The following is a 15,770-nucleotide window of genomic DNA, read 5'->3' as shown; positions in this document are numbered from 1 at the left end:
GTTACTGGATCAGACGACGGGCCTCTCAGTGGCATGAAAAGATGAAGGTTAACTGTCAACTTTAAAGGCTGTGAAGACTTCCAGTGGAAACACTTTGGCTGCGGCTTCTCTCTGTTCGACAGCAGGACACAACAGGGCTCCGACTGTCAGTGGGGGAAATGTCAGGGAGACGAGGAAAAGTAGGGAAAGGGTATTTTCTGATAGGTCGTAATGTTTAGCTAGTGGCCTTGAGCGTAGCAGACTGATAACACCCATGACGCACCGTATGAGGGGTGAGCATACAGGAAGTTTGAAGATTAAATGATTTGAAATGCTAATAGCCAAGGACCCAGATGTGGTATCTGCTTTCTCCGAAAAAAAAGAAAAGTTTTTTTCTAGTCTTGTGGAAGTCACAATCCAGTTCTGAGTCCCTCGCTCTTTTACACTCACACACACACATACTCTCTCTCTCTCTCACACACACACACACACACACCAACAGTCTACCTTCATCCTTTTGCTAAAGGCAGTTCATCAAATCAGTCATCTGCATATGGATCTATATTTACATACTGCTGTTGAGTAAATACAGATATATACAGTCGTAGTGAATCTTCTGTTCACTACAGTCTCTCCGTCGATAGCAGCGCCAACGTCCAGCAAGCTGGCTGGCTTCATAAAGAAACTGTACAAAAAAATGTCAGATTCCAATAATATATTTGGCTCTAAAGCAAAAGGTGGAAATCCTTTGTACTCCACTCCTCTATCGGCTCCACTGCTCCTTTTGTTTGCTTCCTTCATCTCTGCTCTGTGCTTCTTCCATTCCTCCATTATTTTTTCCAATTGAAAGTTTAGATTCGCTTCTTCATTGTTAGTGGCTCACTTGTTCATTGTCCCCGGTGGACTGTGAGCAGAGAGAGAGAGGAGAGAGGAAGAGGAAGAGGAAGAGGAAAGAGAGAAAGGTGAAGAATCAAGAGAGGGAAGGAGGGAAAAAAGCTGTAATGAATAGGCAAGATGCAGGGAAAAAAGAGCAACATTTAGACAAAGAGGAAGACTTCTAATGAGCGGGGCGATACACAGAGAAATAAGCGAGAGGGAGAAAGGAAACAGCTAGTAAACGTGCTGAGCGGTCAATTAAAGCCTGCAGAATGATGGTGGTTTCTCGTCTCAGCTCTAGGGTATGGTCTTCTACACAAACAAACACACACCTCTCTTGCCACAAAGTTGACTCGCACAAACACAGACACACAGCGACAGTGGGAGGGGAGCGAAATCAAGATGGGAAGTAAATCCAGTGCAACTCAGAGGGAGAAAAGAAAGCAAGCTTAGAGAAGTACAAGTAGACGGCAGAGTTCTTGTATCTGAATCCTTACAGTGTTTCACCAGACCAGAGACTTGGAGCGGGTGCTGACTCCTTTCCTCCTGCTGGCTGCTGCCGTCGCTGCATTACGATGACTTCGCTTGTGAGACTCCAGGTACAGCTGACGAAACAATTTAAAGACAAGGATATTGATTAGCGAGTCATCAACAGTTTACTGGGGCCTGTACAATGTCAGGTTAAAATGAAAAATGCCCCTCAAAATGTTCCAGGCATCTGTCTTGTTTCATCAGTCCAAGGCCAACAGATATTTATAAAGTTGTCATTAGGAAACAGATAGTGTTCTAGTTTTTGCTTGAAAACTTACTTTTAAATATTTTTTTGATAATCAAAATAGTTTCTGATTGATGTCCAATCCACTTACCAATCACTTAATTGGCTACTCATTTCAGCCCCACCTGATTAAGATTGCATTTTGTCCAGGGATACAGAAATACTGCAGTGACAAACTAAAGACAGTAAGTCAGTCCTGTTGTTTCCTTTATGTATCTAATTTATGATTTATTACAAACTTGGTTCTGATTTTGTATCACACTGGACACTTACACTCCTGATCATTTTAAGTGTGAAGTTAACACATTTATGTAAGTAAATGGTAGTTTTGCTGTGGCTCAACATGAGGTGTCAGTAGACTGTGACACTGAGAGGCACAAATGTTTAAATATTACAAATATAATACTGCATTCATATGGAGGTGGCATTTGTTAGGAATGCAGGAGTGAGCTTAACCAGTCTAATGTAAGTCAAAGTTCACAAAAATGTGACACACTCTCATCTAAATTAAAAGCCAGACACTAATGCTCTTCATCAAGGGTCTTCATGAATGCATACCAGACTCAGACTGAAATTGATTCAGTGGATCATTTCCACGTTAGCCCTCTGCTTTTAGGTCTTTTTATGTTTGGGGATTCTTTGCTGGGAAAATTCTACAAACGAGGAACGATTTATGTCAGTGACTTAAAATCCAATACCTTCTTGGCAAAGGCCCGTCCACACTGGTCGCAGGCATGGAGGGAGAAATTCTTGGTCACTCTGACTTCAGTGGAGGACCCCGTGGTGCTGCTCTCTAACTGGGCGTCGTGTCGTCGGGTGTGTGGTGTCTGGTTGCTGGACGAGGTGGTGGTGGTGGAGGAGCTGCGTTGGTGTGTGTGTTTTTCACTGCGGCGGGTCAGCGGGGGGCTGATGGGGCGATGCTGGTGGGTCTGCTGTCTCTCCTGCTTCCGGGTGACAGGAGGGGACGGGGGGAGCGCTGGCGACGAGAGGTCCAGCTGTTTCCGAGTGACAGGGGCAGGAGGCGGGCCCGAGGAAGAGGATGAAGAGGAGGACGAGGCGGTGGCGGCGGCAGCTGATGAGGTGGCTGGAGCGGCTGTGGAGCACTCTTGCTTGCGAGTGACAGGAGGCGAAGGAGAGGAGGACGATGAAGAAGCGTGACGTCCGTTTACTTCCTCTTTGACACTGCTGCCCGTCCTCTTGTTAGGGGTGGTGCTGCTGAGGACGACCTCCGCTAGCCTCTTCACCGCCCTGCTCTCCAGTTTGGGCATGATCTTGGCTAGATATGCAGATGACTTTTTGTGCACCACAGTCACGTGGCGCAGGACGTCACGTTTGCGCCGCGACTCGTAGCGACAGAGTGGGCAGCGGTAGAACTTAATGAAGATGTCGTTGCCGTCCGTGTGCAGTTCAATGTGCTTCGTTAAGTTCTGACGTGAGCTGAACTGTCGCTTGCACAGTTTGCAGAAGAGCTGCTTGAAGTCAAAACCCACTGACAGTTTGGTCATTTTGGCAGGCATGCCCCCGCTGCACATGTTTCCCGCACGCGATGATGATGATGACGATGATGATGAAGATATGGGTGACGTCAACTTTGGGCTCGACGGGGCCTCCTCCTCCTTCACCTTCAAGGCGTTGTGTGCCGCAGCGACACCTTTAGCTGTCCCCGTGCTGTCACTAGGAGACGGGGCTGGACTGCTGTCGATGTCCTCCTCCTCTTCTTCGTCTGAAGGTTCCACTGCTTCCTCTTTCACTCGGATATTGTTGCTCGGGGCTACGCTGGTGCTGCTGTTGTTAGGAGTGGTTGCTGTAGTAGAGGACGTCGGTGCTGACCTGTTACTTTTGATGCTGTATATTTTGTGGACAATGCGCATGTGTCTCTTTAACATGAGCTGAAATACACAGAAGAAATGTAACATCAATTTATGTATTTTTATTCTTTACAAAAAAAAAACATGCATATACAATTAGGACAACACATTTAAGTAATTAAAATACCACCCAAAAGAACAATATGACAATGCCTGCCAGGACCTGAGACTTTTAAGGCGCTAAAAGTTAGAGGAGTCTGAAGCTGCCAGTAGGGCAACAAACAAACCTGCGAGCTGTAGTTCCTCTTGCACAGCGTGCAGCGACATGAGGTCAGGCTGGCCTGTGGAGAGGCCGGGGGCTGACTCTGAGGTTTGGGCTGGTTTTGGTTAGAAGGTGCTTTAGAGTTCACAGGCGTGGACTTGGTAGTTTGGCCACGTGTCGGAGAGGAATTGTTGCTCTTCCTGGGGGGCGTGACCTCCAGAGAGAAGGGCTGGCCGGGCCGCGAGGCGATGCTGGGTGTGATGGTGTCCCTCCGTAGACCACGATGCACCTCGTCAAAATGGCGGCGTACGTTGGCTTTAGTAGCAAACGATTTGAGGCACACTGGGCAGGATTTTCCAGTAGGTGTGCTGAGAGTCCTTGGCCGACCTCCAGAAACAATAATTATTATTTTACAATAATCATTTATTTGTTTTCTTTAAAAAGCAAAAAAATACTTTTATAAAAGACAAAGCAAACATAAAGCAAGAATACACACTTTTTCAAAGGACAACAGGTCAACTGCTAATAATGAACATTTTTATAACCTCAACTAAACAGTCTTTTTCATTCATTAAATTGTTGAATGAGTTTAATCAGTCAACCTCTTTGTTACAGCCCGATGTTAGGTCCTGTCCACAAGGTTGAAAACCAGTGCTCATCCTAGCTGTCAGGATCATTTTAATCAGTATTTTATAATGCTGATCTAAATTTCCGTATTCAATCTGTTTCATTGTAAATTCTTACCTTTCACCATAGAGAGCAGGCTTGTGGGAACCGTACGTGTCTCTGTGAACTTTCTAAGCTCTTCAAGTTTGGTCTGGTGCATTTTGCGGCAGTGGCGCCTGATGCTGCGGCGTGAGTTAAAGTCCTGACCGCACAGACAACAGGAGATGGTCACATCCTCAACCTGAATGGGGGGAGAGAGCAAAAAAAGAGAGAGACTGATTGACTGTGACAATCAATGAGGAAAGTGATAGTCATTTTATCATATGATAATGCAACATGTCTCAGCAATGACAAAACCAGTTTAAAGATGCATATACATCAAACTTTCTTTGGATTCTCACTTTGTCACTTGTGCTTAATGACGTGTCCAGTCACCTACCCCACTAGTGGACCCCTCGTCTTCATGCTGTGGCTGCTCCTCTTTAGCTTCCTCCGCAGCCTCCCATCTCCTCTGTCCCTGATTGTTTCCTGGGCTGCTGTGGCTCTCTGGCCCTCCTGGCTGGCTTGGCTGGTTCTTGTCCACACCCTCCCCTGGTTCACCCTCCCATGCTACAGGACTCTCACGTGCACTGTGAAGAGACAAACAGTCAGAGACAGGGGAAGGCTGGGAGTGGCCTAAAATCCCATTCACATGGTGAGGGTCTTAGATGACAATAAATTAAGTGTATCAAGTTGCACTACATTTTAATCCATCGGCATACCGCCTACCTTGGTGTGTGGGATGGATATCTAGCCAGCTCCTCCTCCGTGGTGACGTACTGGAAGACAGCCTTGGTAGTGGTCTGAATGGGCTCCAGTCGGACAACATAGTCTGGCCGGTCAGCTTTAGGATATATGGCCTCCAATAAATCCTTCATGGCTACACTCTGCCTGTCATCACCCGGCGAACCTAGATGCAGTATTACAGGTTGGTAAAATACTGTTAGTAAGATACTCGCTGATAAAACTAACCCCAGCCTGCCAATTTTATTGTGGCAAACTGGTTTGAAAGAAATGGTAGGTAGAAATTGGTCCAGCAGATTGCCAAGAATGGCCTGCAGTGGCTGTAATGCAATCCTTGGTTAATTGCACCAGAAGTGTCAGACAACATTACAGACAGGATTCACACAGAGACAGACCTGTAAAATCCCTTTGGTTTGTGCAGAAGTAGCCGCAACAGCCACAAATTCATAGCCACACAGACTTCTTGAGAAAAACTGTAATTTTCCACGTGAGCTGCTGGTCCACTGCTGTCTCAATCAGTTAGTTTGTGTTATTGCTTGACTTTAGTGTTTTAGAGGGTTAGTCCAAATCCAACACAATTTTAATTCCTAAAAGGATTACAGTGCTGCCATCACAGTCCCTTCACAGCCTGTTCGCAGCTGCCGGCTGCAAGTGATCTATTGGACCAATTCCAAACATTTTTGTACCTACCAGTCAATTTGAACCCAAAGTATTTATCGTTTCACAATTTCTGACATTTCTTACATTTTGTGCAATTCTGGTTTGGCACATATTTGTATTTATTGAATTTTGACACTTGACACAAAAATGGACAACAAATCATCACTGGGGACTTTATAGGTCCACTGTCAGGGCTGGATTGTGAAAAATTGAATGTTTCAAAGAAAACCATTTTATACATGCAGTTACCCAATTAAAGCCCAGCATCTCAATGGTGAAAAATAGACACCAGTGAAGTCATTTATCAAAGTAATAACACGATACACTTTCAGCCACTAGTAATGGATTAATGATTGAGAAAAATTAAGCCTCTGGTGCAAGAAACAGCTTCATTAAGACCACAAGCAAATGAAAAGAAGTATGATGAAACAAAGCTCTTTCTATAGCATCATCACAGTAGATAAAACAAAAAAATGTATAATTGGTGGTTTGTACTGAGATTGATTTCTCTTTTTAGGAGGAGATGAGGAGAGTTGGGTAGCAGAGAAAGGATGAATCCTAGGAGACTCTTCAAGTAATTTTTCTGAGACTCCCACCACCTTAAGTAGTAAAGAATAGAGACATTGACACAAACTGTGCCTAATGGGAACTAGATAAAACACAAATACAGCTAAATTAAAGTAAATTCTCTTAGTTATATAAGAAGAGAGAAGAGGAGAAAATGACTGAAAGAAATGATTGGTAGATTGAATGCATTATTATGTGCACATGAGTTTCTGTGAATGTTTGTGTGAAGGAACGAAAGAGCACTGTGTGGAGACAGAGGAGATAAGAGGAGAATAATGAGTAGGAGACAGATGGTGTGAAAGAGAGAGAAGGGACCTTGGACTGTCAGAATGTAAAAATAAACCGTGGAGAAGCCTAAGGAGACACTGAAGTAATCAATGACTCTGTGCATTGGTTTGTGTGTGTGTGTGTGTGTGTGTGTTGTCCAAAACTGGGTGTGTATCGGTGCCTTGATCAAGTCAGTTTGATCCCCGACTTGTCCAGGGAGTCTCTGTTTGTCTGTGTGAGCTGTGCAAGTTTTCATTTGCATGTCCTGCACAAAGCCCTGGTCTTGGAGTTTGTGTTTTACCTGCACTGCCTATTAAATGTATAAATGAGTTTATGGGTATTTGTGTTGTTCTTTATCGTTTATGTTTTTTGTGTTGATTTTAGGGACTTTGAGAGTACAAGTGTGTTCATAGATGTGTATGTATGAGTATTCTAGACATGTTTATGTGTCCGTGTCTGCATGTTGATGTGTTGTGTCACTAACCGTCGGATTCAGGCAGCCGTGACAGGCAGTAGTACTCTTTATGTGTAATGAGGTTGGGCAGGCCTCTGAACAGACTGCGGCATAGTTTACACTCAAAGATGGTGTCCACCTCCCTCAGCAGCATGTGCTTCAGCTGGCTGGTGCCTGCAGGCCAAAAGAAAGCAGTGATTAGTGATCAGCTTCCAGTGATTTCAGGGAGAACTAGAGAGACCATGTACATACAGAATATTGTAAAATAGCATTATACTGATTGATAGTCATAGTAGTGCCACAAACAAGCCTTATCCCTAAAAGGAGTAATTGGGCCACATTTCGTTTTACAGGTTGTTTTGGTGTGCCACCTCAAAGTTGTCTGTGGTTCCTTTTGGCCGCACCTCTGCAAAATGTCTTGTTCTTTTTGTTGCCAGAATTGTCACATAGCTGTGGTGCTCCACCTGGCAATACCTTAGACCTGACTGAAAGCTCCTTCCTTGGAGTATCTATGATTGATGGCAAAAAATCTAAATTACTTCATATTGCCATCCTTGTAGTTATTAGAAATGATGTATATGATGTATACTAGTGATGAGCACAGCTTTTAGAGTACACTTAACTTTTTCTGTCATTGTTGTCGGCCTGCTGACTCATACGTTCAACTGTCCTATATGGAAGTATTCACTGCTTTGTTGGATATCTGACTCATATTTGTACACATAAAGATAAACTCCTCTGTCTCTAAATAGCTGTTGCAAAGTTATGCTCTGCAGGACATTTTGCTCACACACGTGTGCATGTACATGTGCACACACACACACACACACACTCACACACACACACAGATTGCATGCAAAATGACTGACTCAACACTGTTATGGTGACTAACACAGATGTCAGTACCTGCACAACTTGCTGTCACAAACGTTCACACAAAACATGCATATTTGTGCACTCTCACTTGTCACTTTTTGACTCATCCTGCTTTTTTTTACACAGGCTCAGTTAAGACGTGACTATGATGTGTTGTGGCATCATTGTATAGCACAGCAGCAGGGGGATAACCACACTGACATGTTATGGGCCTGCGTGGGAGCAGTACTAACCAGTGAGAGTCTCAACCCTTGAAGGCGTTTTGGACTTTACGCTAAACTCTGCATGGTTCCCTCAAAGCCAAGTTGTGCTTTGCATATTTCAGCAGCTCTCGTACAACACAGGAACTGGAGCTAGTAAAAGTGCGCTACTGTGTTCATGCAAAGCAAGTATCCTGTGACTGTTTTACATTAAACTGCTTCCTGACAATGACCCACTGGAAAGAGCTAAAGTGATGGGCCGCTGGTGGATAGAAAGACATTTTTTTCTCAAGGCAGCTCAGTTTTAAATATTATGAGGGATAAAGACACAGACACAAGTAAACTGGTTGGATGAACCTCAACCCTCTTTGATTGTCATCTGGTAAAATAACTGTACAGTGCCTGCATAATAAATACTAATAAAAAAGTGGATGGATAATAAGAAAATACAGAGACACAAACCTGAGCGGAAGCATTCAATTATCTGTTGAATCCCCGACTTGGAAGTCTGCAGAGGCTGCTGGAGCAGAGGAGGATCTCCGGGCTCCACACAGAGACCTAGAGCGCGTTAGACAGATTATATTCTATCAAAGCCAGCAAATAATTACACGACAATGTGACAGTCGTGTACAGTGATACACCATCACCTGGGAATTCTGGGGACCTGGTAAAAACAAGTATATTGCAGTGTTTTTAAAAAGGGTGCAAACAATCACGGTCAAGATAATGAAGACTGTATAAGACAGTGGTTCACTCTGACCTCATTACCTCCTTGCATGCACACACGCACACACAAACCCACACTCAAGGATGAGAAAAGAGGTCATTCATCTTTCCTTCCAACTACAGTATATCATTGAATATATCCCTCATTTCTTAGTTGTATCAAACATATGATCAGAAAGGAGGAGACAGGCATTACAAAGATAAATGGAAAACATCAAATCTGTATCTGATGCTTGGTCAAGGGGCTGAAGCTCAAGTGGGCCTGTTGGCAAACATGAAGTGGGGGGGCGGAGGCATGCCGATGACAAATTTTTGTGCTTAGTCCAACATTGTTCAGAGCCAACGCAGCATCTGATACTTCAGCTCGGGTCTCACACATTGCCACTTTATCAGCCAAAAAAGGAGCGCGCATAGGAGGAAATGTATTGATGTGTTTTGGAAAACGTTTTGCTTTTGCTTGACCTCAATCACCAGAGAGCACAGGGTCAGCTGGACAACTGCAATCCTGGTGCTGGATTTAATGTTTGTTTAGATTCACATGCTTGTTTTTGTACTATCGTCACCTTATTACTTTTAATCATTCAACTGTCACAATAGTGCTGTAAAGGCACGGAGGAAATCACCTTTTACCCTCTCTGCAACTCATGCTAGTCAATACCAGCACCGGGTAAATCCATAAAAGAAAAATGTGTGCAATTTAGCACAACATACTGAATGAGCAATTTAGATCAGATATTTATTTTAACTTTAAAATCTGTGTGGAGTCTATAAGAAAACAGGTTGGCTTGTCTTCTGCCAAATCTTTACCAACAATACTGCAGAGAAAAGACACCACTAATGATTTTTAAAAGATAGTGCACACCTCAAAAGTGCAAAACAAATATTTCTGCCTGGAACAGAAAAATACTGAAAAAGATTTAACAAATACTTCTTTTAGTTTTATTTTTACTAATTGATCTTAGTGCCAAACAACCCTTATTCCATTAAAAATAACCACAGAATAGCCAGAGTGGGTCTTTGGTTCCTGCATTATTGACACAAGCGGACTGTGGCTCCATGACCCACAAAAGGATACTGAGGTGGATTGTGGGTAGGTGAAGTGCTCTCATTCTACCTGCTTTCAACAACTAAATGTTTTCCATCAATATTATCTTAATTTTTCATGGAGATGGGCGTACAAACAGAGAAAGGTAACCAGTCACAAGAGGAGTCCAGTCACACTCACAGCCACCACCATGGACCATGGAATCACCTCAAATGCTAAAATCTAATTTCTCACATTATTTTGAAGTAAAATAAGATGACAGAGAGAACATCATTTCTGTTGCAACAAAAAGAGCATTTTGTTACAGCAATCACTGGAACAAAGCTTCAATAAAACACTGTCAGTGTTTCCTGTGACAAATGTCCACTGACTGTTCTGTTTTGAAGCACGCACTTCAATTACAGCTCACAAACTACAATTTATGATTCGCTTAGATGCAATACTGTCAATCAGTGAACAATGCTGAGCTTTTTTTTTTTTTTTAAGAATTCAGCATATATATTAAATGATTTTTCTGCTTTGTTTTTTTTTATCAAATTTTTTGTAGTTTTGTTCAATCCACGATTAAGTTGCTTCTGGTCAGATAACAAGATTAGAACTGAATAGTTTTAAAGACTCGTTGGCCCCACACATGCTTGAATGCATACAAACAAGCACACAGACCCATACAACAGGGTAAGTAGTGCAACATGGCAGTGTGTGTGTGTGTGTGTGTGTGTGTGTGTGTGTGTGTGTGTGTGTGTGTGTGTGTGTGTGTAGGTAGGTGAGCGAGAGATAGACAGGAGGCAAAAAGGCCAGCAGACAGACTGACACACCCAGAAAGACTCAGACAGAAAGAGAGCTGGAAATGTGAATGACATCTGTGTGAGCGGGTTTGACAGACAGAGCTGGAGATTATGTATTAATGTGTAACAGAATGTGTTTTCAGCGTCCCCATCCCCCCAACACCTCTCCCAGGCAAACTGGTATAATCCCAGCGGGGCAGGTCAGCTTCTCACTGACCTCCACGCCCCCCCCTCTGCAAGAGGGTCAAAGATCAACCAATCTGAAAACTTCAGTCAGAGTAAACAGCTTCCTTTAAGTAGGAGTAGTGAAACTCCTTCCTTAGCAGTTACAAATTAGACTTACAGCTTGGGATCTGACTAGCCAAACAGCCGAGCCATAACAAAGGGAGGAAACAAACATGTCAGCATTCAGGAGAAAACATTAACTTCTCATAATAGCTGCTTTTTTTAGCCATGTGGTACATAATCGTGGTTTATAATCCAATATCACAGGGTTAGCTTGGCTTAGGGTCATGAAACACTAGAACACCAGCGGTCAAATGAAGGAATAATACAAAACTGGCAGTACATGGTGCCTGTAGTTTCAGGAGAAGATCAACCTGAGAGAGGCAGATAAGCATGGCCTCATTTCAAGCCAGTAAACTGTTATCCAGGGTTACACCTCAGATAACAATATATTCATTCATTGAAGTGACATCTTCTAAGAATCAGATTTTTTGTGTCACAAATTTCACGTTTTATATTTTCACGCCTCCCATGCTGTGTTTATTTTTATGTAATTTGCCACAAACCATAAAGCTCCTAAGAGGTAAGAGTTTCCAAATCTTGGCCAAGACATTACTTTAGCTGCTTAGGGTTAATTTCCCACTTGTTTAGTGGCCTAAGTCTGTTCATTCATCCCACAGCAGCAGTAAACTTGACTTTCAAGTTCCTCAAAACGTTCTAAAGTACCAAATAAAAGTTTCCTAAATGTCACATTAGGCTTTTGGTCTCTATTTCTTGAGGACACACCATTTGTTTTTTTGGAGTGCACAGCCAGCCATCCTCTGATGCTCTGGCAGTGAAGCTACACAGGGGGCTGATGGACCGTTTGAGCCTGCGGGTGAATGAAGCAGCAGGAAGGAAACTTTACCCACCCGTGTTATGACCATGGCTGCCGATGCTGCTCTGCTGCAGCCGCTCATCAGTCTGGCAGCTCTGGTCCCTGGTCTCACTGGCACCATCCATGTGGGGCTCCGGTAGCAGAGGGGGAATAGGCTTCCACAGAGGCTTGGCCTGGTGCTGGGAAGCAGAGTCGTCCATTGGCGTTTCCTCCTGGTCCAAGTTCTCCGACCGCGCCTCAACTGAGACAGAGGTCTGAAGCTGGACTTGATCAGAGGACTGGTCTGTTTCTTGGGGCTGCTCCTGTGGCGGATGCTGGGCGTCCGACTGGAGCTGGGCTTCCTCCATCTCCGTCTGACCACCAGTCTGTGCGACCAAAACCAAACATGTAAACATGAGCTACAGAAAAAGGAGCACACGAAACAAAAAGTGTGGAAAAAGTAACTATAATTATGTTTCTATTCACTTTGTGATGTTTATGTCACTGTGTCATCTTTGTTTGAAAAATGATGCAGTCTATGTGTTGCTTACTATGGAATAATCTCTATGTCCCAGGGATCTGTTGGGGTGTGGGGGGGTGCTGCTGACACTACTGTCTGCCACAGTGAATACTTTCTTGATGCTACCACTGGATGGTGCCAAATCAGAAATGTCCAAATTCAACACAGAGTTTCTTTAAGGAGGACAGACATCAACAATCTAGCTCAAATTACTTTTTAGATTTTGCCGACATCAACTTTGTATTCTGAAGTTTAAGGATCCAGATCATTTTCCTTAGTCTGACAAAGAAAGTGTTACCGACAGACAACTATAAATAAAAGAAAGTTGACCATAAATAAATAAAGACTGTTATAAATGGCTGCCCAGAGAGAAATGTGTGTGTCTTCAATGTTCGACAGGGGAGGCAGAGGCAGAGATGCACTTCCTCCTCCACTGTAAGAGACTTTCACTAAAGGGAAAAAGCCAAGAAAATACCAAACTTCCTAATTGAGACACCAGAGGAGAAGCTGGCAGTTGTCCTGGGTTAAGGGACAGCAGCTCCTCCGATATGTGGCTGCCTACCACTGCTTGAGGAACCACGACAAGTGCCATACAAATTTAGCAATTTGCATGGCATTTTAAGTAATTGTATTAAACTGTAGTTTAAAAAAAAAAAAAAAAAAATCAACAAATGGACTGAATCAGAATAATAATTATAATATAGACTTCATATGTGGCACCGGTGCATTTAATATGTATATGTAATATCTAACTCTTCTGTAAACTCCTTTGTCTAAAACAAATGCCAATAAAGCTATTTGAATTGAACTCTTAATGTTCTTAATGAAGTCTTAATGTTGCATTGATATTCATATTTCTATGATTGTGTACTGTCCAAATATTTGGACAAATTGTATTTTGATGTTTTAGCAACATTGTTCTTGAAACTTTTGACACCAATAAAGCCTTTTTCTATTGAACTGAATTAAACAGAGAGAGCAGGCGTGAGAGAGAGCGGGAGAGCGGGGGTAGGGGCCTGTCATGTTGTTGGCTGTCGTGTCTCCTGAGCGTCCAGAGATTTTGTAGGGGAACATTAACCTTGTCACACATAGCCCTCCCATCAGCAGATAAGTGACTCCACACCAGCCCTTCAGTGTGCAGACATGGATCTGTCCGTGCACGTGTGCTGTGTGTGTGTGTGTGTGTACTCTGTCTGTGTGTGTGTGTGTGTGGCGGTGTCTCTTGACCAGGCCTCCTTCCTCTCCGAGTCCCCAATCTTTTCTCGTCTCCCACCCACCAATTTATCCTCATTTTCTCTCTCTCTCTGTGTGTCTGTCTCTCTCACTCCTCATGTCCCCGCTGCCCTTGAAGAGGGATAAATGACTCCACCGTTGAGGCACATTACAGCACATCACCACAGGACAAGTGGGCCACTTGGGCCACACACACACACGCACACCACGGCATAATCAAATGACCACAAAATAGCTTAACAGTATGCTACATATGCTTAATGAAGCCATTTGTGCAGTACAACTCAAATAACCCATTATAGCCGTTGAATGTAGTTTTGTCTAAACCTCTCCTGCTCTCTAGGAAAGTGTGAGGAGATGGGAAGGAAATATAAACTTAAGTGGAACCTATTTCATTAAGTCTGAAACGTCTATATTTCTATGACAAGAACAGAACATCTTGACTGAAGGAAGGAAAGATAAGAGAGCAGCACCCCTCAGTCAGAAAAGGAATTTATCAGTCTGTCATTTATCAACTATTCATGCTTCATTTTTATTTTTCATTGGGAAGCAGTGAGCATCAGAAAGGTGCAGTAGGTGAACTAGCCATGAGTTTCCACTCACTGCTCAATAAAACTACTGGGTGGAATAAAGAACAAAGAGGACTGGAGAAACCGGGATTAAAGAGGGCAGATTATAATTATTAGAATGCTTTTTGTTTTAAAAAAACATGATTCATATTTATATCAATAGGAATATACCTTACATCAAAGTATGATGTCATTTGATACTTTCATTATGATCTTAAGTTGAAAATGAATAACACAGACAGAGTGTAATGAAGATCATTTCTGAACAACTTGCATTAAATGAGCAACTACTGTCACTGTGGTGCTTCTGAGAGCGATTATGTGAAATGATCACAATACAATGACTGCCTGGTGTTTGAGCACAAGCTGTATGTCCCTTATGCAAGTAAAGGCTGTTTGCCTGAGCACAACAAAAAGTCTTTGACATGAATAAACAGACAAACATACAGGAACACAGGGCCAGTTTCCAGGGCAGGAATTAAGTACTGTTCTGGACTAAATGAAGCTCAGCTGAGGTGGAAAGTGTCATTAGGCCAGGATTAAATGTAATCTTTACACAGTAAACTGGTAACAACAAGTGCTCAGAAGAACATGTAACAAAAGTGTAGTGTGAGAAAAGTTTGGTTGGAAAAAATTGGTGGTTTCAAATGGTAATAGGGAGCACAGTGTCTGGTAAACTAGGATAAAGGCACTCAGATTGGGCCTTTTTAATAATTGTAAATGTGTAAAGTGGGAAATGCTGCTGTTGCCTTGTTTTTCTACTTTGACACAAAGAGCAAAATTGTACTATTACATGACGGTAGTTGTTCAAATGTCAGGTTGCACAGGTGTGGATTGAGTTGGGCCTCAGAATAAAACAAGTGTGTTTTCTACAATCTGGCAGAGAAGAGAGAGAGAGTGGACAATAACATGTCATCTTTTTTTTTTCCAGTACCTGTTTGCGGTGAGAGTGAGAGCTCTTCCTCCCAGATGACTTCTGGGCCTTCATTATGCTGCCAAGACTGGCCTGCCGCACCACACGTTCACTACCAGCACACACCTGTAACCTGCAACAACACTCCACATGAGCCAAGGAAAGTCTGGGGATAATAAAGGAGCTTCTATGTCTCTTCCTTGAATTGTTTTGTTGACGTATGGATTCACATGCGATACCTGCAAAAACAAAACCTTTGCTAAGAACTGTCATGAACTGAACTTTACATGTAGCTGCACTATACAGTCTACCTGCTGCATCAGTGATACTTAAACATTTAAGTACAAGAGGATAACTCTATGGTTACATATGTCATTCATTGAGCCCCACATAGACGCTTTATGAGATTCAAAAACAATGGAAAGGCTTTCACACGTGTTCATTGTCTTAACACTAACTGTGGTAGTGCAGCTATGCACAGACCCTGAACTCTGAAAATCTGCAAAGTTATTTTGGGTAACATTTTCATCTGTAAGCCATCGAAGAATGAGTGAGTGTCCTAGCAAGTTGGTGAGCATGTAATGATATATTTACATACCACTGATCTTACCATTTAGTTTGCTGTTTCTCATCATATAGTGACACCCACAAATGTACCAACCTTATTCTTTTTATTATTCATTTTCTGTATTTTTCCATTCAAAAATATAAAGCTAATTAAAGCT

General features: G+C 42.8%; 1 protein-coding gene across 1 annotated transcript; it reads right to left on the bottom strand.

Moving 5' to 3' along the window:
- Window positions 1–358: 358 nt before the first annotated feature.
- znf800b (zinc finger protein 800b) lies at window positions 359–15,174 on the bottom strand. Its single transcript, XM_070853830.1, has 11 exons — window positions 15,067–15,174; window positions 11,866–12,196; window positions 8,636–8,731; window positions 7,128–7,271; window positions 5,135–5,315; window positions 4,806–4,995; window positions 4,445–4,607; window positions 3,726–4,087; window positions 2,329–3,519; window positions 1,353–1,460; window positions 359–883 (listed from the first exon to the last, which is right to left on the bottom strand). Exons 1-10 carry the CDS (start codon window positions 15,118–15,120, stop codon window positions 1,359–1,361), a joined length of 2,814 nt encoding a protein of 937 aa, XP_070709931.1. The 5' UTR covers window positions 15,121–15,174; the 3' UTR covers window positions 359–883; window positions 1,353–1,358.
- Between the last annotated feature and the right edge of the window lie 596 nt (window positions 15,175–15,770).

This window comes from Pempheris klunzingeri, chromosome 22, assembly GCF_042242105.1.
Source record: "Pempheris klunzingeri isolate RE-2024b chromosome 22, fPemKlu1.hap1, whole genome shotgun sequence".
NCBI classification, from domain to species: Eukaryota; Metazoa; Chordata; class Actinopteri; order Acropomatiformes; family Pempheridae; genus Pempheris; species Pempheris klunzingeri.
This window is presented reverse-complemented; position numbering and strand designations above follow the sequence as displayed.

What these genes read in the sequence shown, in the direction of transcription:
- znf800b (XM_070853830.1), bottom strand. Translation starts at nt 15,120, where the DNA reads ATGAAGGCCCAGAAGTCATCTGGGAGGAAGAGCTCTCACTCTCACCGC. An exon ending in ACGGCTGCCTGAATCCGACG is followed by an intron (nt 5,316 to 7,127) that starts GTTAGTGACACA and finishes TACTGCATCTAG; the next exon opens with GTTCGCCGGGTGATGACAGG. An exon ending in AGAGGAACTACAGCTCGCAG is followed by an intron (nt 3,520 to 3,725) that starts GTTTGTTTGTTG and finishes TGTGTATTTCAG; the next exon opens with CTCATGTTAAAGAGACACAT.